The sequence below is a fragment of the Brachyhypopomus gauderio genome, chromosome 3 (genome assembly GCF_052324685.1).
Source record: "Brachyhypopomus gauderio isolate BG-103 chromosome 3, BGAUD_0.2, whole genome shotgun sequence".
Lineage (NCBI taxonomy): Eukaryota > Metazoa > Chordata > Actinopteri > Gymnotiformes > Hypopomidae > Brachyhypopomus > Brachyhypopomus gauderio.
Genome location: NC_135213.1, coordinates 1,645,023 through 1,666,321, shown reverse-complemented (window position 1 = coordinate 1,666,321; position 21,299 = coordinate 1,645,023). Strand labels below are relative to the sequence as shown.

The window sequence follows — 21,299 nt, the reverse complement described above, 5'->3', positions numbered from 1 at the left end:
CAGGTTTCTATCAGGGCAAGGGTGAGTGCCTTTAAAAATCTAGCAAATATACAGAAATATTCACCTTGCAAATAAATTAATCTACTACTAAACAGATACACGTATTTAAACACACAAACTCTCACACACATGTTTGCGGATCCTCACTGACCCTTGTTCACACATAGATCTTCACTTCCTTGTTATCACCTTTGATTTCATAACCTTTACTGCAGCACCATAAACAGTGTGTGTTACTTTCCTGGCCTGACGTTTATCCATTTTGGATGTGAAAGCTCTGGTTACCATGACTCCAGAGTAATACTGGGTCAGATTCATAACCCACAGTAAACCTCTAGCAAATCGGCCTAGCAACTGGCCCCGCAGCAGGCCTTAGCAACCGGCCTAGCAACCAGTCTAGCAACTTGCCTAGCAACTGGTGGCTCCCGGTGGAAACCCTGGTCCAACCAGCAGCTCTGATTGCGGGGGACGCTACCATCAGGGATGTAGGTGGCATGGTTACGATAACTTGCTGCTGTTCTGAGGCAAATGTCTCAGAGACTAAAAAAAGACTTTGTGACATCATGGCTGACCATCAGACGAGGGCAGACATGACGTTCAGTCTGGCCTCTTCTAAAGATGATTTCAGAGCTTTTTGGCACACATATTTTTTATCATCCAACAAGAAGAACCAGTGTGTTCTCTCACAAATGGGGAATGTCTTCTACATCTGGACACATGGCTCAACAGGATCTGCTGCTCACGGCGGCTAACCTTCAGAAGAACTTTAATATGGAAATGTATTTCTGGGAAAACACAGCTTTGTATGCATCAGAACCTCTATCTGAGCCAGACTGGTGTGGGAGGGGCTTACAGAGCAGGACTGGGATGGGAGGGACCTACAGAGCAGGACTGCAGTGGGTGGGGCCTAAAGAGCAGGACTGGGGTGGGAGGGGCCTAAAGAGCAGGGCTGGGGTGGGAGGGGCCTAAAGAACAGGGCTGGGGTGGGAGGGGCCTACAGGGCCAGACTGGGGTGTGTGTTCACATTCATGCTCACCTTTGTCTCGTAGTAGTCCGACTGATTTATTAATATTAAGACATTAATAAAAAACATTTGTAAATATAATGCAAATGTGTGCATATGAGAACTACAATCTATGAGAAGAAGTTTAATTCATATAAACTCACAATTACAATGTTCTAATGTAGCACATGTTGGTCACTTTTGTTGTAGTACAACTTTCCGTATCGTATGCCAACATCAAAACACTAATTAATTATACGTTGACACACACGCACACATCCACACACCACCACACCCTCCCACAGACATTATAGATACACACCTCGTTGCCCACATCATCAGAGATTGGCTAAAGATGAGATGAAGATGAGGAAGAGGAGAGAAACATGTATAATACACATTGACTCAGCAGACGTGTGTACTATTAAATCCTTTAGGCCAGATTCATAAAACCTGACGGTAACCGTGATACTCCAAGCCAAATGTCTGACATGGCAATTAATTCCTAGTCATACAGTTACCGTGGTGATAATTACTGCACCAGTGTCAACTTACTGCTGCGGTACATTCACCTGTGAACTTTGTGAAAGCCAATCAAAATCACACATGAGGCCATGCATATTAAAGACCCATGCAAAGTGACCGATGACTGATCCCAGTCGTGAGACTAGTGAAATTGAAATCAGCCAGCTACAAAAAAATATGTTTGAGACCCAGCCAGGAACTGCAGAACAGAGCTGCACAACTGTGTCTCTCCTCCATCAATATCTGTGTCTCTCCTCACCAGTGTGTACCTGTGTCTCACCCTAGTCTCTATCTGTGTCTCTACCCAGTCTTTATTTGTGTCTCTACCCAGTGTGCATCTGTGTCTCTCCCTAGTCTCTATCTGTGTCTCTACCCAGTCTTTATTTGTGTCTCTCCTGTATCAGTTTCCTACTCTCCAGCAACTATTTCTGTTTTTCTCATGTTTCTTAAGTTTGCCTTATTCTGAGATCCTGTTCAGGCCTCTCCTCTTCCTGTCCTCTTACTGGTGCAGTCAAAAGTTTACCAACATGTACACTCTAAAAAAAAAACCTAAATGTGCCCATCAGATACAGTAAGTATGTCAGTTAGTGTCAACATTTCCTCCTGCTTGGGTTGAGGTGGAGATTCTGCAGTAAGCAACTGTTATAATTCACTACCGTCAAGTTTAAATGAGGCCAAACTGCAGACAAACCATAAAATCACTGACATCTATATTACTGGAAGTGTATTAAGCTTGTGTTTTATGACTTTGGCCCTCTCGCTCTAACACTCACTCACAATCTCACACACACACACACACACACGCTCTCACTCCATCTCTCTCTCCTCACAAACCTCTTCATCCAAATCTTCTGGCTCCTCCTCATCCTCAAGCTTTGGGAACAGAATAACCAGATAACACCATCACATCACACAGTCACACTGATGTCACAACACAGTCACAGCACAGACATGTTCAGTCTACCTGAAACACAACTACTGTAAGACAGCAGTGAGCTACAAGGACACACACACACACACACACACTCAAACACACGTACCTAGACACACAAACATGCCTACAAGCACCCAGACCCACCCACACACCATCAATCATGCCTCAGAGATGATGATGAATCAGTAAAAGTCCATCACTCCTCCCTCCCAGCCAATCAGCACACCCCACCCTCCCTCCCTCCCAGCCAATCACCACACCATTCCCTCCCAGCCAAACACCACACCCCTCCCTCCCAGCCAATCAGCACACCCCACCCTCCCTCCCTCCCAGCCAATCACCACACCATTCCCTCCCAGCCAAACACCACACCCCTCCCTCCCAGCCAATCAGCACACCCCACCCTCCCAGCCAATCACCACACCATTCCCTCCCAGCCAAACACCACACCCCTCCATCCCAGCCAATCAGCACACCCCACCCACCCTCCCTCCCAGCCAATCACCACACCATTCCCTCCCAGCCAAACACCACACCCCTCCCTCCCAGCCAATCACCAGCCAATCAGTACACCTGTCAGCCACTCCAGAGTGGGCTTAGCATAATAGAGCAATGCGCTGAATCGTCCTATAACACTCACAGAGGAGAGGCAGTGTGTGAGCAGACACAGTCCTGTCACTAGACAGAGAGATACAGAGATACTGCAGACAGACAGACAGGTGAGAGAGGTGTGTCCCAGAGTCACCTGCTTGGCTCCCATAACCTCAAACATCTTCTCCAGCATCACTCGTATCTGCTGCACATTATTCATTAACACGCAGGGCTGGAAAGAGAGAGAGAAAGAGAGAGAGAGAGATAGAGAGAGCATGTTTTAACTGCATGTTTTAATTTCATAGTGATTCACGTTCCCTGAATTGGTCCATGATTTGATTTCACAGTGTCTATACTGCATGTTTCCATTGCGTGTGGTTTCAATGTTTTCTGTTGTGTATACAGTATTTTCACTGCAATTTGTGTGTGATTTTGTAATGTGTTTTCTGATGTGTATTCTGCATGTATCTGGTGTGTATACTGAGAGTGTGTGTTGTGTGGTGTTGAATGTGCATTGCGTGTGCTGTTGCATGAGCGTTGCGTGTGCGTGTGTGTTGCATGTTGCGTGAGCTGTTGATGCATCTCTGCACTCACAATCTTCTCCTTCTCACAGTGGGAGCTGAAGCTCTTGGCCAGGATGGAGCAGTATTCCAGCAGCACCATGGCGATCGTCTGGGGGGGGGGGGGGAAACACCTTTACACATCACACCACCCAGGGGTAGAGGCTCTGATGCACTATAATGTCAAACGTATTCGCTCAACCATCCAAATAATTGGAATCAGGTGTTCCAATCACGTCCATGGCCACAGGTGTATAAAATTAAGCACCTAGGCATGCAGACTGTTTTTACAAACAATTTTGAAAGAATGGGTTGCTCTCAGGAACTCAAGTGAATTCGAGCGTGGAGCTGTAATAGGATGCCACCTGTGCAACAAATCCAGTCATGAAATTTCAGCTGTATTATAAGAAAATGAAAGTGTTCGGGAATGACAGCATCTCAGCCATGAATGGTAGGCCATGTAAACTGATGGAGCGGGGTCAGTGGATGCTGAAGCTCATTGTGCGAAGAGGTTGACAACTTTCTGCAGAGTCAATCACTACAGACAAACTTCATGTGGCCTTCAGATTAGCTCAAGAACAGGGCACAGCTTCTTGGAATGGGTTTCCATGGTCGAGGAACCGCATCCAAGCCATACATCACCAAGTGCAATGCAAAGTGCCGCCACTGGACTCTAGAGCAGTGGCGGTGCGTTCTCTGGAGTCACAAATCACACTGGGTTTGGCAGTTGCCAGGAGAACGGTACTTGTCTGCTCTTGACTGCACTGTGCCAAGTGTAAAGTTTGAACACTATGGATTAGGAATGCGATGTCAATTAAGCTCATAGGTGAGTCAAGGAAGGCAAGCAAATATTTTTGGCAATGTAATGTATAACCCCACCCTCCCACCCAAACATGCAACAGCCATGAAACCAACACTTGAGAGGAAACCTGCCCAGATGAACAAAGTGAGATGACTGAGAAGCACCAGTCAGATATTTACATACAACATGGATTTAAAGGAACATGTCAAGGCTGTTCTCACCTACGCACTGCTCTGAGCAAAACAAACCCAACAACAGTGTTGATTAAAACTGGGGAGAAAAGTGTAGTAAACAAACCCATAATTACAGCCTTCTCTAACACTGCTGTCACCATGAGAGGAGAATAGAGGAGAATGAGATGAAGACAAGAGGAGAAGAGGAAAGGGGAGTAAAGGTGAACGGATAACTGAAGAGAAAGAGAGAGAGAGAAATAGAGACCAATCCAGCGGCACTTGCAGTAAATTGTTAGAACCTTCGTTCCCAATCAACAACATTTCACAACCTCTTCTGAGTCAGACTCACAGTGAAGTTACAGTCTGCTTACATGACATGAAACCACAGCACTGTTCTGACCTCGACCACACAGAGGTGTGAACAGCAGGCAGGTTAATCCCAGCTGGTCAACACCACCCTTGTGTCTCGTGTGGTCTCCATCCAGCTGAGGAAGGCTCGCTGCCTCTCACACATACCGGAATGACATCCCAACCATACCCAACATTCAAAGGGGCTGCAGGAATCTTGTAACGGCTATAACCCTCCACCACGCCCACCCCTGCTTCCTCCAGTACCACTACCCCTACTCTCACATGCCACAGGGACTGCGGGCGTTACCTTGGCGAAGCGGTGGCTGTACTGGGCTGTGATTGTGGGGTCAGGGCACTCCAATTTCTTGATGATTTCAAAGCTCTGGTTGAGCTGTGTGAAGACGTCTACCACAGAGCAGGAGAACAGGGCATGCTCGGACGTCTGCTGGAACTGTGACAGGCGGAATGGTCAGAGGTCAGCAAGAGTTGAAAAAAGTCACATTGATGTGTCCCATAAGTCTTTCCCAATATAACTTTACACACGTTGCACACGCCAACCTGACCTGGAAGCAGTTCTCAAGCCTTTGAGGAGAGTGCCCATTTCATTTACATGTCAATCATTTTCTGCCTTCAAATCAATTGGCTACAGAGACAGGGTCCCTTGCTCTGAGTGCAGGTTTCTAGCCTCAGAGGTTCAGTAGGAAAGCAGGCAGCGCGAGTTATGGTTCTGTTCTGTTTCAGTGCTTTAGTGCTCCTCCAGGGGGCGCTACAGGCTGGCAGACTGCTGCACGGCCCAAACTAATGAAGCAGGCGGGACAGGACAGCCCGGTCCAGCTCCGTTACGTCAGCTTCATCTGCCATTTACAATCAAAATACACAATTCTGATTTCTTGGGTTGGTCTCTGAGGCTGGAAACGGTGTGTTTTGATCCATTAATCACACCAGCACAGACTTCCTGAGGATCTGAAGGCTAAAGGGAGTTACAGCTGTAGTTAAGGTTTGGTTCTCTGTAGCCAAACTGTGATTCTTCAGAGTTTTGCTCCCGACAGACGTCCTAATCATGGCAACCCTGAGTGAAGCAGCATTATCATCTATATCTTTGTGCTTCTTTCTCAGTGTGGAGTTTCAGAACTGGTGGCATTACCGACCACATATTTGTAGTCAGACACTGGTTAGTGTTAGTGTGTATATTGGGGTGGCTGGTGTATGGATGGTGTTGTGTTAATGGGAGTAGTGTATGGTTCATGTAGTGTGTAGTGTATGGCTGGTGAGGTGATAGTGGTTGTGGTGTAGTGTATGGGTGGTTTAGTAGTAGTGGGTTATGTAGTGTTAGTGGTTGTGGTGTATGGGTAGTGTAGTGTTAGTGGGTGTAGTGTATGAGTGGTGTAGTGTTAGTGATTGTGGCGTACGGGTGGTGAAGTGTTAGTGGGTGTGATGTAGTGTAGAGGTGGTTTAGTTTTAGTTGGGGTGTGGTGAAAGGCTGGTGTAGTGTCCGTGGGTGTGATGTATGGCTGTTGTGGTGATAGTGTATGGGTGGTGTAGTGTTAGTGGGTGTGACGTATGGGTGGTGTAAAGTATTGGTGGTGGAGTGTTATCGGATGTGGTGCATGGGTGGTGTAGTGTTAGTGGATGTGGTGTATGGGTGGTGTAGTGTATGGGTGTTTTGGTGTTAGTGGGTGTGGTGTATGGGTGGTGTAGTGTATAGCATTAGTGGATGCGGTGTATGGGTGGTGTAGTGCATGGGTGGTGTAGTGTTAGTGGATGTGGTGTGGTGTTAGTGTTGTGTGGAGTATGGATGGTGTAGTGTATGGATGGTGTGGTGTTAGTGGGTGTGATGTATGACTGGTGTAGTGTATGGGTGGTGTACCCCCTCTCTCTTATCTCTCTCTAGTGCTCCACCCATAAACTCCATGGAGACTTCCTCATTCTCAGCCAACCACTGCAAAACAAACTGCAGAAACCACCTAGAAAGAAAGAAAGTAAACCAGAGAGAGGGAGAGAAAGAGAGAGGAAGATAGTTACTGGTCAGCGTTCCTGGATGAGACAGGTTTTACATTGGTTAACTCCGGCTACTCGATGAAATCAAAACATGTTTGAATATGAGCAGGCACGTATGTAGGCCAGAGACCTTCAAAAGTCGCAGTATACAAGTCCAAGTCCAAGCATATTGCTTCCAAGAATGTTAAAAAAAATTCTTCAGCATGTCGTTATTACGAGAAAATCTCATTATTACTAGATCTTGTCATTAAAACAAAATATAATGCGGTAAAGTTGGTTTCACGTTTGCATATTCAGAATTCTTTCTTCAATAGCTTCAAATGCATTTGAATAATAAAAGATGGATAATGGCTATCTAATTGCTGGCAAGAAGCAGGGGTGACGTCCTGGAGATCCTAAAATTTCAGTCTTGCCAGTGTTAAATGGTTCCTCGTAAAACCACAAAACAAGTTGCATTACATAAAGTGCATCCTAAACAACAACCTACAACTACAGAGATGGGTGTTTCTACCTCTTGCCTAGTTGTGGTGGTCAGTTTTTGTTTTTAAATTTCAATAGCTTTACAACTTATGACTACAAAACAAGTTGTATTACATAAAGTGCATGATGTACGATGACCTACAACTTTTGAAAGGGTATTTATTTGAAGTGGTCAGTTTTTATCAAATAATTTAAATAACATTTAAATAGGATGCACTTAATGTAACACAACTTGTTTTATGCTCTTATAATGGACCTCATAAAAGCTATTGAAATTTTTATACAAAAGCTGACCACTACAAATTGGCGCAAGGTATACACCCATTTATAGGTTGCTGTACATCATGAACTTTATTTAATACAACTTGTTTTGTGGTCTTATGATGAACTTATGAAGTGCGCAGTGCTCTGTGGACTCCGCCACTTGCGTCCTTGTTAAGGTAATTTGTAGACGGTGACTTTGTCTCGCTGACTTTAGTAGCCTACATTCATAATAGCATGTTGTCAACAATTTAAAATACGTCTGTTCCTAACGTAAACAAAGCTGTAGGTGTTTCAGTTGCCAGAAATAAGAATTTGCATATTTTGGCACTAGAGTTGTCAAAAATAAAAAAATTTAAAAAATAAAAAAAAAACGTATCGATACTGAACATTCTGAAATGGTACAATACTTGTTTCTCCAAGTATCAATTCTTTTTACATAAAATGCACTTTCGTTTGACCCACCCAAGCTGCCGTAATGCACAGAACAGTTTGTAATGCTAAACTGGCAGCTAAAGCAAACGCAGTGTGTTCGCAGCTCGTCTTAATAAACAAGGAAAGCAGCAGAAGTGCTGTGTGGAAATACTTGGAAAACTGAAGGACACGAACAAGCCAGTTTGCAAGCGGTGCTTTCGGAACATTTCAACGAAGGGCGCTACAGCCTGGTTTATACTTGACGGAGGGTTTGCGCGGCGAAAAATACGTAATCGTGGTGGCCTCGCGCGCTGTCGATTCACGAGGTCGTGCACCTCTCGAATTTTGTAACTGCGTGCGCCACGCATTGTTTTCAGGGTTCATACACCTTTACAAGGTGGAATTCAAGCACTTGTACATCACTTTCAAGGTCCATTTCAATATTTCCCAGCATGTTAAACTTAAGTAAGTTACATATTTATACATATACTCGAAATAATTCGAAATAATTCGCTTTTTATCACATTATTTAATGGTGGTTTATTTTCAAAACGCCCGATCTTAACGTCTTCACATTCTCTCATGTTTCATCCTGGAATTACAAGAGGCTCGTATTTGTTAACGTAATACAAGAAAACTGTTCAGTCAGATAGTTATTGGTTGTGAAATGTTACAAGTTACAATTGCAAGCATTTTCAAGTACTTCAGCCTAAATTCCAGCACTTTTCAAACCTGAAACACAAAGCAACATTAAAATTCATCAGGTAAATGTTCCTTCCCCTGTTTTTGAGGGGTGTTTCTTTATACTACCACATATCGTTTCGGACAAGCGGTTCGCGCAGGGTTCGCGACTCGCACGCTACGGTCACTCGTGAAAGTATAAACCTAGCTTAACACAACAAATCTGGCCAAACACCTGAAGGACCGGCACGCAGATTTGTACAAAGAATTCCAAGAGGTTGGTGATTATTCCCATTTCTAGTATTACTACAGCATACAAGATTATGTGTCCGATTATGGTATCCTAGCAAATGTTTGTTATATTCTTGGTTTAAGAGCCGTAAGTGCGACAGCATACAGGGAGAAAAAAAAGAGTGATCGTACTACAATGGTTAGAAAAATCATCTATGAATACTGAACTCTACTCTAATACTGAAGTTTTAGTTACTTAAAGACTTAGTTGTTTAAAGTATATTTAAAATACACTTTTTGCACTAGCCTTTTTTGACTTCTAAATGTGAATTCCAGAGTGCACTACTATTATTTATGTTAATTTATATTAACATGCAATTTATTTTTCTGTTTTAATGTGGTAGGGACTACACCTTTTATTTATTTGACATTTGTGCAACAAAATACAATATAAATTTGTTTGTTTATAAAAAAAATAAAAAGGCTTTAAAACGGAAATGAGCACAGTATCTGACTTTGGTATCGAAAATGGTATCGAATTTCAATATTTTTTAAAGTATCGTATCAAAGTTGTAATTCTTAGTATTGTGACAAGCCTATTTGGCACTGATGCCATCTTAAAGCAATTGAAGACAGTATTCCGAATATGCAAATGTGAAATCAACTTTACCGTGGTAAGATCTCGTAATAACGAGATATTTCCTCGTAATAACGACATAAGATCTCGTAATAACGACATGCTGAATAATATTCAGCTTCCGTATCATACGCTTCTGTATCAATTTATTCACAGTTAACTTAAAATGTCGATGGTTGTTTTAATGTTTTTTTTTAAGTGGCTACTATGCTAATTCGGGCTACTGCTAGCTGTAATGATGGCTAACGTAAACTAAACAAATGTTCATTTGTTTGATGTGGTGTTCCAGGGTCTTTCATTTGTTTCCCACGTTCTTTATACGTTGCGCATAATAATCCATAACGTTGCGTCCCACGTTGCGTTCAGTTTTGTCTGATTTTAATCTCCCTATAGCCAAAGGCTCCACGGTAGTCCAGCTACGGTGGTTAGACCAGCTCTGTTTAATGCTGTAGACTTGTTAATCCTTATTTGGAAGGGATTCGTTTTACATGGGTAGGTGGGTAATCTCATTATTACCAGCATTACTCTGAGTTTAGTCCCGTCCAAATGAAACGTGTTGTCACATAGGGCTACGCCCCCCTCTCCTAGCTGTCGCTCCAGTTTCCCTGTTCCTCGTGTCTGTGTTATTCCCTGCTCCTTGATCCCGCCCTGCTTGTCTGTCTCTATGGTTTCCCCACGTCTGCCATGCCCATGTCATTATTGTCTTCACCTGTTTCTAGTCTAGTTCAATGTATTTATAGTCCCCATGTCAGTATCGGTTATTTTGTGCTGTTGGCCCGTTTGTACTCTGAGTTAGTTTGTGCTATCTGTTCTCTTGCTCGTTTATGCCTGTGTGGATTTTGTAAGTGTCATGAGTATTGTGCATTATATTCCTGGACTTCCTGCTTTATTTTCGTGCCGTCATGCCTGTGTACATTTCATGATCGGACTGCCTACCTGTTACGACCCCTGCCCATTATTTTGATTCTGCCTTTGGAATTCCATTCAATAAATCTCTCTCTCCTCAGCATTTGTGTCCGCCTCCATGTTCTGTGTCACGCAGTTCGTTACACAGAACGAGCAGTTCTTTTGGACGAGTCCAGTCGAGAGTCATTAGGGAGTTTCAAATCAAGTCTGAAGTATTTTTGAATGCGATTTAAGTGCGACATCAACTCGAGTCGCTCACTCGAGTACCCATCTTCACGATGGCTTAACTAATGCTACATGTTGATAACAAGTATGTAGGCTATTGGCACGCTACACAGCGGCTTAACTAAGGCAGTCAGAAGCATCTGGTTCATCTTCAGGATTTGAGTGAAGAACACCTGAGGTCTGCCACAGACTTGAATGAGTCGATGTATCTGTGTCATGCACGCTGAAACGAAATACCTCCTCAAGTGGCTCCATACTTGAGAAAAACCACATTTCCCCAGGATATGATGGGATATTTATACAGATCAATCGGCAGGGGATTCATATCACCCGAGGCTGTTACGCCGGATTGTTCTACTGAAGGTAAAAGGCGCCAGAATCTCTACAGTCGCAGGAGCGCACATTCGATAAATATGACCGACACGTCCCATTTGGACAGGACTAAACTCACCGAGTAATGCTGGTAATAATGAGATTACCCACCTACCCATGTAAAACGAATCCTGTCCAAATAAGGATTAACAAGTCTATAACATTAAACAGAGCTGGTCTAACCACCGTAAAGCCATTAACTGAAGAATCTCTGTGAGGACTTGAATGAAAGAGAATGAGTGTATGTGAACAAGAGTGTGTGTGTATGTGTGTGTACATGCGTGTGTGACAGCTGAACTTACGATGGGTATTCAGGGACAGTGGCTCTGAAGTCAGGTAAGTCCTTGACATACTCGTTGTAAAGCCATTTCACTTTGAAATGAAGGTTCATATAGTCTGCACTCCTACATAGCTTGTGTTTCTCATGTTCTAGACACAAACACACACACACATACAAACTGATAAATATTCAGCTTAACCAGTTCGTCTTTCACCCCTACTCTAACACAGTAAATTTTTGAAATACTCTAAATCAGAGGATTTCATTTCTCTAGTCTGTGGGCCTGTTCAGGGACCAGATCAACACAACTTTACAGGCATTTTGGTTTTCATTCTTGGTTTTACTTCATAACGTGTCTGAGTAGATAAAAGACTTCAATCTGAGCTGGGTGTCCGTGAAAAATAAACTCAACAGTAAAATGAAGGACCCAGTACCTTTTAAACACAACTGATTTAAAGTCCAGACAGTGCCTGTGTTCCTGGTCAGAGCTTAGCAGAGTAAACTTTCTCACCACACATACACAATCACCCAAACGCCACCATCCCACTTCACATACACACACGATGACACAAACACACCCACATACACGCACACACAACACGTCAGCCATTGAGACACACACACGCACTCACCCATACCGATGACGGCAGAAACAGCCACGCAGTCATATACACTCACCATCAATTACACACACACACACACACACACACACACACACACACACACACACACACACACACACACCACAGTATATCCACAAACAATTACCCACCTCCATACACACGCTTACAAGCAAATCAATTTTGCGTGTATGGAATGTGGACTGAAGATGGAAGAAAAGAACGAGCAGTGTGAAACAAAAAGGCTGTGAGAGAAGAGGGGGAATGGACAGAGTGGATAGAGGAGAGGACAGACCTACAACCAGAATAGATAGAAAGGACAAAGGAGAGGACAGACCTACAACCAGGAAGGGCAGAGTGGACAGAGGAGAGGACAGACCTACAACCAGGAAGGACAGAGTGGGCAGAGGAGAGGACAAACCTACAACCAGGAATGACAGATGACTCCAGACACATTCTACATTTTCATCAACATATCTACCATCCATTCGTGAATAGAGTTCACACTGCCCTTAAGACCCCCGCTATTATCTTGGTCCTCTACGAGGTGGAGAGGTCAGAAGGCAAAAGGTGGAAGGGGGCAGGGGCTGCTGGACATGTCTGTCCTCACAGATACTTACACCTGTCTGTCCTCACAGACTCGTACATCTGTCTGTCCTTACAGATACAAACACCTGTCTGTCCTTAATCTTAATTGTTATCTTAAGGCTGTGCGAGTTGAAATTATTGAATCACATGGAGATGGCTCAACTTTGGAAAGACAGATGTTCAAAAGGTGTTCAAAAAGCTCCACAGCGAACATCTGTAAACGAACCACCGCACACAATATGAAGAATGTGAAAAACTTTAGGGCTCAGCTATCCACAACATGCATAAACTAGCACACACACACACACACACAGTACCTTCCAGAGCATACTTCATGTCCTGTGAAAAGAGTGTCCACATGACCTCAGCACTGACCTTTCCCACGTTCAGCTCCTGAGGGAACCTACACACACACACACACACACACACACACACACACACACACACACACACACACACACACACACACACACACACACACACACACACACACACACACACACACACACACACACACACACAAACTAAGTGTGTATTCTGTCTGCAATTTACTTTGCTCTCCTTAGTAATGCACACTATTACAGTGGTGTGTGTTATGTTTACTGATTAGTTTGGGCATAACTGGTATGTTCTTTGATGATGGATCAAGGTCTGTGTGCATGATGTTTACTAACTGGTTTATAATGGGTGTGTATGAGTTCCTGTCCTCTTCAATGATGGACACTATGAGGGTGATGAGTTTGGGCCAGAAGTCCAGGTTCATTATGCTAGGCCCCGCCTCTTCCACTGGTCCAGGCTCCACCTCCTTGCCCTCCTCGTCATCATCCCGCCCCCTCTCCGTTTTGCTGAGCTTCTCCTGATGAGTCACACACAGTGAACAGAGCTGAAGGACACGTCTCATTCCGTCACACTACTGTAATGAAAGCCTGCTCCAGTGACTCTGGTAATACACTACTAAAGTTTATTCATTATAAACAAGTGCAGTTTAATAAGATCTTCACCAGGCAGAGTCACAGTGCCCCAGTTAACACTGACTCTCCTCCGGACCTTACAGTGTAATGGGTCAGTGGAGAGGGGAGGGGTAACAGAGGGGAGGGCAGGGAAGGGGTAACGGAGGGGAGGGCAGGGAAGGGGTAACGGAGGGGAGGGCAGGGAAGGGGTAACGGAGGGGAAGGAAGGGGAGATTACACATGATTAGAGTCAATAATTAAATATATTAAACATTCCTGACACATTCCAGGAACCCAGAGCATAGGCAGAAATGCTGGTGGCAGGGGTGTGTGTCTGTGCGTGTGTGTGTCTGAGCGTGTGTGTGTGTGGGTGTAGGAGTGTTTAACTGTGCTGTGTGTGCGCGTGTCTGCTCTGTGTTTATATGTGTGTGCGTATGTCCATTTTGTGTGTGTGTGTGTGTGTGTGTGTGTGTATACTTGTTCTTTGTGTGTAAATGTGTGTGTATTTAAGCTGTGTGTGTGTGCGTGCGTGCGCTCACAGCTTCAGCAGCAGGCTGGTACTGCCTGCTATAGAGCTCTTGGCAGTTGTTGAAGATGTACTCATATGTGGAGTTGAGACAGGCCTTCACACAGTCCTTCACAACAAGAGCCGCACGAGGAGGAGCCTGCAGCTCCTGCACCTGCACACAAGGGGGCGACAGAGCGCAGTCACTCAGCACCACAAGCAGCAGCAGAGTAAGAGTACATGCAGCATGGTGGCTTAGGCGCGCGCACACCCACACCCACATCAGGAGTCATACACAATACAGTCATACTTAAAATGATGAATACACTTTATCACATGATGGTACCATGTTTGGTAATACGCTTGTTGGCATATTATGCTAGCTATCTTAATATATGCTTAAAATGTACGCTCGTTTGGTTGGGGTTTGCTCTGATAGCTAGCTTAGCTACCAAGATAGCATATTATTTATTTAATAGTAGTTTATTTTCAAAAAGCAAAACCTTAATGTTCACTCTTGTATTTGTAACATAATACAAGTGAATAGTCAGATATGTTGTGAAACTAAATAGCTACAGTTACAATTTCAAACATGTTCAAGTACTTTAGCCAAAATTGCAACACTTTTCAAACCTGAAAAATGCAACATTGAAATTATTAAAATCCATTTTCAAGCCTTTCAAGTACCCGTACAAACCCTGACACACACACACTGACACATATTCATGACCAATTTCAGTAGACACAAACATACCACATTGGATCAGTGGAGGATGTAATATATTGTAAAATAACTTGACAGATGGCATGATCAGATTTGTTAAAAAAAGATAAAACTAAACATAGAGACCAACTGTCTAATAAACGTAACACCATTTTCCCCCGATCTCTCTCTCCCTCACACTCTCTCACTTTCTCACACACACACTTTTTTTCGGTCTGTGTGCAGAATCACATGACAGATACACATTCATGCATTAAAGACATGCATGTGCATGTGTTCATATGTGTAAGAACATGCATACATACGTGTGTGTGTATGTGTGTGTGTGTGTGTGTGTGTGTGTGACCTTCATTCTGAAGAAGGTAATGCTGGTCAGGAGGTCTACAGTAGACTTCAGATCTGCCAGGCGGTCTGGACTGCTGGCAGGGAAGTTATTCTGCACCCAGAACAGATATAACACTATTACCACTGAACCCAGAACAGGCAGAACACCATTACCATTGAAGGGGGTAGGGTGTGTGTGGTGTATAGGGTGTGTGTGGGGTGTGTGTGGTGTATGGGGTGTGTGGTGTATGGGGTGTGTGTGGGGTGTGTGGTGTATAGGGTGTGTGTGGTGTATAGGGTGTGTGTGGGGTGTGTGTGGTGTATAGGGTGTGTGTGGGGTGTGTGTGGTGTATGGGGTGTGTGGTGTATGGGGTGTGTGTGGGGTGTGTGGTGTATAGGGTGTGTGTGGTGTATAGGGTGTGTGTGGGGTGTGTGTGGTGTATAGGGTGTGTGTGGTGTATAGGGTGTGTGTGGGGTGTGTGTGGTATATAGGGTGTGTGTGGGGTGTGTGTGGTGTATAGGGAGTGCGTGGGGTGTGTGTGGTGTATAGGGAGTGCGTGGGGTGTGTGTGGTGTATAGGGGGTGTGTGTGGTGTATAGGGTGTATAGGATATGTGTGGTGTATAGGGTGTATAGGATGTGTGTGGTGTATAGGGTGTGTGTGGGGTGTGTGTGGTGTATAGGGAGTGTGTGGGGTGTGTGTGGTGTATAGGGGGTGTGTGTGGTGTATAGGGAGTGTGTGGGGTGTGTGTGGTGTATAGGGGGTGTGTGTGGTGTATAGGGGGTGTAGGGTGTGTGTGGTGTATAGGGGGTGTGTGTGGTGTATAGGGGGTGTAGGGTGTGTGTGGTGTATAGGGGGTGTAGGGTGTGTGTGGTGTATAGGGGGTGTAGGGTGTGTGTATAGGGGGTGTAGGGTGTGTGTGGTGTATAGGGAGTGTGTGGGGTGTGTGTGGTGTATAGGGGGTGTGTGGGGTGTGTGTGGTGTATAGGGTGTGTGTGGTGTATAGGGTGTGTGTGGGGTGTGTGTGGTGTATAGGGTGTGTGTGGGGTGTGTGTGGTGTATAGGGGGTGTGTGTGTGGTGTATAGGGAGTGTGTGTGGTGTATAGGGAGTGTGTGGGGTGTGTGTGGTGTATAGGGGGTGTGTGTGGTGTATAGGGGGTGTAGGGTGTGTGTGGTGTATAGGGGGTGTAGGGTGTGTGTGGTGTATAGGGGGTGTAGGGTGTGTGTATAGGGGGTGTAGGGTGTGTGTGGTGTATAGGGAGTGTGTGGGGTGTGTGTGGTGTATAGGGGGTGTGTGGGGTGTGTGTGGTGTATAGGGTGTGTGTGGTGTATAGGGTGTGTGTGGGGTGTGTGTGGTGTATAGGGTGTGTGTGGGGTGTGTGTGGTGTATAGGGTGTGTGTGGGGGGTGTGTGGTGTATAGGGTGTGTGTGGGGTGTGTGTGGTGTATAGGGAGTGTGTGGGGTGTGTGTGGTGTATAGGGGGTGTGTGTGGTGTATAGGGGGTGTAGGGTGTGTGTGGTGTATAGGGGGTGTGTGTGGTGTATAGGGGTGTAGGGTGTGTGTGGTGTATAGGGGTGTGTGTGTGGTGTATAGGGGTGTGTGTGTGGTGTATAGGGGGTGTGTGGGGTGTGTGTGGTGTATAGGGGGTGTAGGGTGTGTGTGGTGTATAGGGGGTGTAGGGTGTGTGTGGTGTATAGGGGGTGTGTGTGTGGTGTATAGGGTGTGTGTGGGGTGTAAGGTGCGACTTACCCTGTAGGTGGAGAGGTCGATACGCAGGGAGTTGTGCAGCTGGTCTAGCAGTCTGATGAAACGCTCCCTCTATCACACACACACACACACACACACACACACACACACACACACACACACACTCACACACACACACACACACACACACACACACACACAAATGCAGTCAGTGGGAGAACTGAGGAAGACAATCAAGTAAAAACACAGGTTTACAGATGCCCCCTAAAGGAAAGGCCCATACATGCAAGAACATACACACACTCTAAAACACTCACATCCACACACACACACACACACACACACACACACACACACACACACACACACACACACACACAACACATGCAGCTACACATTAGACACTAAGGAGACCTAAAGTTTTCAGTGGCATGAGCTTCCAAAAGAGTGCTACAACACACCATGAACACCATCCACCCCAAGCTGTACACTAATCACCCCATCATCTACACCATCCAGCCCAGGGTGCAACACTAATCACCTCACTGCAATCACCTGGGTGACACCATGCACACCCTTCTACTCAGTCCTGTACAACAAAGACTCTGGTTCAAGGCTCATCACAGAAGAGGAGGGGCTTGTCACTGAGGGGAGGAGCATACCCCGAAGTTGGAGGCGGCGAAGCGATCACTGGCAGACACGCTGGTGGTGGAGGTGGGATGAGCGAAGTAGGCGTTTATGTTGGCCAGGAGAGTGCTCATCATGGCAGGAACGCCAGACAGTGTGTACTTAGAGGAGAGACAGGCAAAGTGTCTGGAGAAGGAGAGGAAAGGAGAGGAGAGAAGAGAGGAGGGGAGGAGGAGGGGGGGAGGAGAGGGGAGGATTGGGGGAAAGTCAGTCAGACAGGAACATGAAAGCCTGTATAATCATACATACACAGACTTCATTATTTAATCTTTACTCTTATAAGCCTTTAAAACCACATCCTCATATTTACAGAGAGCTTTATTTACTACACTCACTCTCCCCACCCATCCACACATACACACACACACACACTCTTACATACACACACACTGTCATTCCTGTTTCGCACATTTCTCTGCCTGTTTTACCATAGATGACAGTAGTGCTCATGCATCTCGGCAACCTGTGTGAAACCTACTCACTCACTCACATACCTCAGCACCCTGTGAGAAACCCATTCACTCTATTATGCATTCATACAATAACACAGTAATACCATACTTCAGCAGTGACTGACTGCAGTATGGAGTACAATTAAATTCTCTCTCTCACACACACACAGACACACACAAACTTACACATGCACGCACTCTCTCTAACTTCAGTCCTGATGAGGAGAGCAGGTCTGATTTAGCTGTTATTAGCCACTCTGACATTAACGACACTACTTCTGTTTGGACTCTATTACACCCCAACAACACACTCGGGGCAGTGTGATTAGTTTATTCTTTAGAAACAAAAGAAATGCATTAAAAGTAGAGTAACACATTAATTATTAAAATCCCTTCAAACCACATGCACACGCTGTTCTGTTCCCTCATATACACCATCCATCATGAAAATGTCCATCATTTAACATGTAGCTCAAAGTGAAGCACACAAGACCTTCCCAGCATGCCTAGCGGTTCCTACTGATTACTGGTGCTGATCTGTACGTTTACATTAATGCTTCACATTAATGCTTCACCACATTGGTGATGTGGTGTGGGTACTGAAGTGATGCAATAATGAAGTTAGCATTTGTTATGTTTGCATGTTTAATATTGGTAGTATTTACTTTAATCTTGTTTTAAATTCACCAATCTCACTGTGTTTAGTAAAATTATTTATTGGTCTGATTGGAATGTAAATCATCCCAGCAGAAGCTGTTGTTTTTGTTTAGTGATAGTGATAACACTTTGGATCATATTTATTTTGCAAGCAATAATCTTTTTTTCTCACAATTACATTATTAGCAAACACCTTCCCAGCTCTTTTACACACACACACACACACTTACATCATGGCCTGGTAGATGGACTCTATTCCGTAGCGTATGGCAAACTCATCCACTATCTCCTGCTCCACCTCCTCAAAATAAATCTTCCAGGCCTCGTCGCCATGTGCCATGGGCAGCTTGAGCAATTCCTGGCCCTGCACGTCCATCACGTAGTGGAAGATGTTCTACACACACACACACACCAACCCATAAGAAGGTGCATGGGTGTGGACAAGGTCTTCTGCATTTTATGCACAAGGGTGTGTGTGTACATAAATTGACCACCCACCTCACCAAAACATTTTCTTTCACTGGTCACTTTATAAGGTGTGTGTGTGTGCATATGCAGCTCATTGGTTACTGTAACTAATGCAGGCACATGCAATGAAGGTGGTAAGGTCTGTGTGTGAGAGTGTGTTTACACCTCATGCAGGCAGGTCTACTGTAGGTGGTAAGGTGTCTCTCTGTGTGTGTGTGTGTGTGTGTGTGTGTGTGTGTATCTCATGCAGGCAGGTGTACTGTAGGTGGTAAGGTGTGTGTGTGTGTGTGTGTGTGTGTGTGTGTGTGTACACCTCATGCAGGCAGGTGTACTGTAGGTGGTAAGGTGTGTGTGTGTGTGTGTGTGTGTGTGTACCTCATGCTGGCAGGTGTACTGTAGGTGGTAAGGTGTGTGTGTGTGTGTGTGTGTGTGTGTCTCATGCAGGCAAGTGTACTGTAGGTGGTAAGGTCTGTGTGTGTGTGTGTGTACCTCATGCAGGCAGGTGTACTGTAGGTGGTAAGGTGCCACTTTCTCCTCTCCTTTGATCTCCACACTGATCCGCAGTCTGATGGCTCCTGACACCGCTGACTTGTCGGTACGCTTCTCTGCACGCGCACACACACACACACACACACACACACACACACACACACACACACACACACACACACAAACACACACACACCCTTTCAGAACAGAGCTGAAAACCTTGTTCAATGTAATGTGGGTGGAGTTCAAAAATATGATCAACTGCCACAGAGACAGGGTTCTTGTGATCAGAATAGAACTTTGGCTACACCTAAAGTATGAGAGTTAGACAGATGGAGGGACAGAGACAGAAAAGGAAGAGGAGAGACAGAAAAGGGGGAGAGACAGAAGGAATTGGGGTGTCAGAGGAGGGGGTGGCACTTTTGTCACATTCTAGGACTACGAAGTCCTTGAAGAAATATTTATGGGAAAGATGGGTCTGTGTACAGAAGACAGGAGTTGTGTGTAGAAGAGGTAAGATTGTGTAGACAAGGTCTGTGTGTATGTGTAGAAGAGTTTACACATCCTTTTTCATAACCATACCTTACACATCCTTATCCTATACCTTTACTTTACACATCCTTATCACATACTTATCACTTATGAAATTATGACACATCCCTCTGGGTGCTGAGATCAGATGGATCAGTGGAGAGGACTGCATGCTTGAAATTTTTTTTTTTTGCATTATTTTTTTGCATTTAAACTGCTTTTGTAAACTACAGTGTGTGTGGCAAACAAGACAAACAGATGCACAATCAGACACGTGCTGGAACACACCCAGATTGTACCAGACGTCCATCTCTCCGCTGAGGGTCCGCACCTCGATGATGCTCTGACCCAGGAAGTCGTCTGACTCCCTTTTCAGCTTCTGTTTCACGCGCGACTTAATATCGTCGTCCTCATCCCACACGCGCACCTTAATGCGGTCCGACGAGTTGTGACACTCACTGGCCGAGAGAGTTGAAGAGAAATCAAACGAGGAGATTGCAAATGTAAGACTTGAAAGTCCTGAAACCAACATTTTAAGTAGTGAAGGAACTACCTAAAGTAGTGAAGTGTGAAGTGTAACAATATTATAAAGCACTTTGTAAGTTGCTCTGGATAAGAGCGTCTGCTAAATGTCGTAAATGTAAATATTCTGGGAGGGGGAGGGGAATTGGCAGGATTTTGACACAGGAATCCATCCTTGGATGCTAGCTAGTTAGCTAGTGAACAGACATTTCTGCTATCATAGCAACAATCAGACTGTTTAAATAGAAGCATCAGCTTAGGTAGCTAGCTTGACAATATTTTGACTTCACTTTTCTGCTGCAAAGCTAGCTAACATCTAAAGTAAAACGTCTTGCTTAATGTACATGTGCTAAGCAAAAAAGTACCCAGCTAGATTTTTCATCTTGCTAGTTAGTAATTTCTTGTTCGCATTTAGCTAACAGAGCCCATAAGAATGTTAACCTAAATTAGAGTCATGGCTGACCTCTAATCGCGTGTCAAACAGTTATTGAAAATGTGTCTCGGGTTTCTTTTTATGTTTGATTTTAGCCAGATCGGATCTGTTCAAGAAGCTGGGTCTGCATCAATGGCTGGAAGAATCTGGGTCAGGTGCCTTCCTGATAGCCTATAGACATTCACGTAGGCCCAGAAAAAGTGTAAAACGTAGAAGCT

At 44.8% G+C, this 21,299-nt stretch overlaps 1 protein-coding gene across 1 annotated transcript in view; it reads right to left on the bottom strand.

The window, feature by feature from the left end:
- LOC143509941 (protein unc-13 homolog B-like) overlaps positions 1-21,299 on the bottom strand; it is a 51,934-nt gene that overhangs the window by 14,130 nt on the left and 16,505 nt on the right. Inside the window, exons 10-23 of the mRNA XM_076998854.1 lie at positions 20,415-20,584; positions 19,596-19,711; positions 18,869-19,032; positions 17,505-17,655; positions 16,885-16,953; positions 15,158-15,247; positions 14,122-14,262; positions 13,307-13,488; positions 12,950-13,035; positions 11,447-11,573; positions 6,807-6,903; positions 5,247-5,390; positions 3,648-3,725; positions 3,208-3,285 (exon numbers count right to left, since the gene is read on the bottom strand). Of these exons, the coding sequence (XP_076854969.1) occupies positions 3,208-3,285; positions 3,648-3,725; positions 5,247-5,390; positions 6,807-6,903; positions 11,447-11,573; positions 12,950-13,035; positions 13,307-13,488; positions 14,122-14,262; positions 15,158-15,247; positions 16,885-16,953; positions 17,505-17,655; positions 18,869-19,032; positions 19,596-19,711; positions 20,415-20,584 (1,693 nt within the window). The remainder of the gene's footprint in view (positions 1-3,207; positions 3,286-3,647; positions 3,726-5,246; positions 5,391-6,806; positions 6,904-11,446; positions 11,574-12,949; positions 13,036-13,306; positions 13,489-14,121; positions 14,263-15,157; positions 15,248-16,884; positions 16,954-17,504; positions 17,656-18,868; positions 19,033-19,595; positions 19,712-20,414; positions 20,585-21,299) is intronic.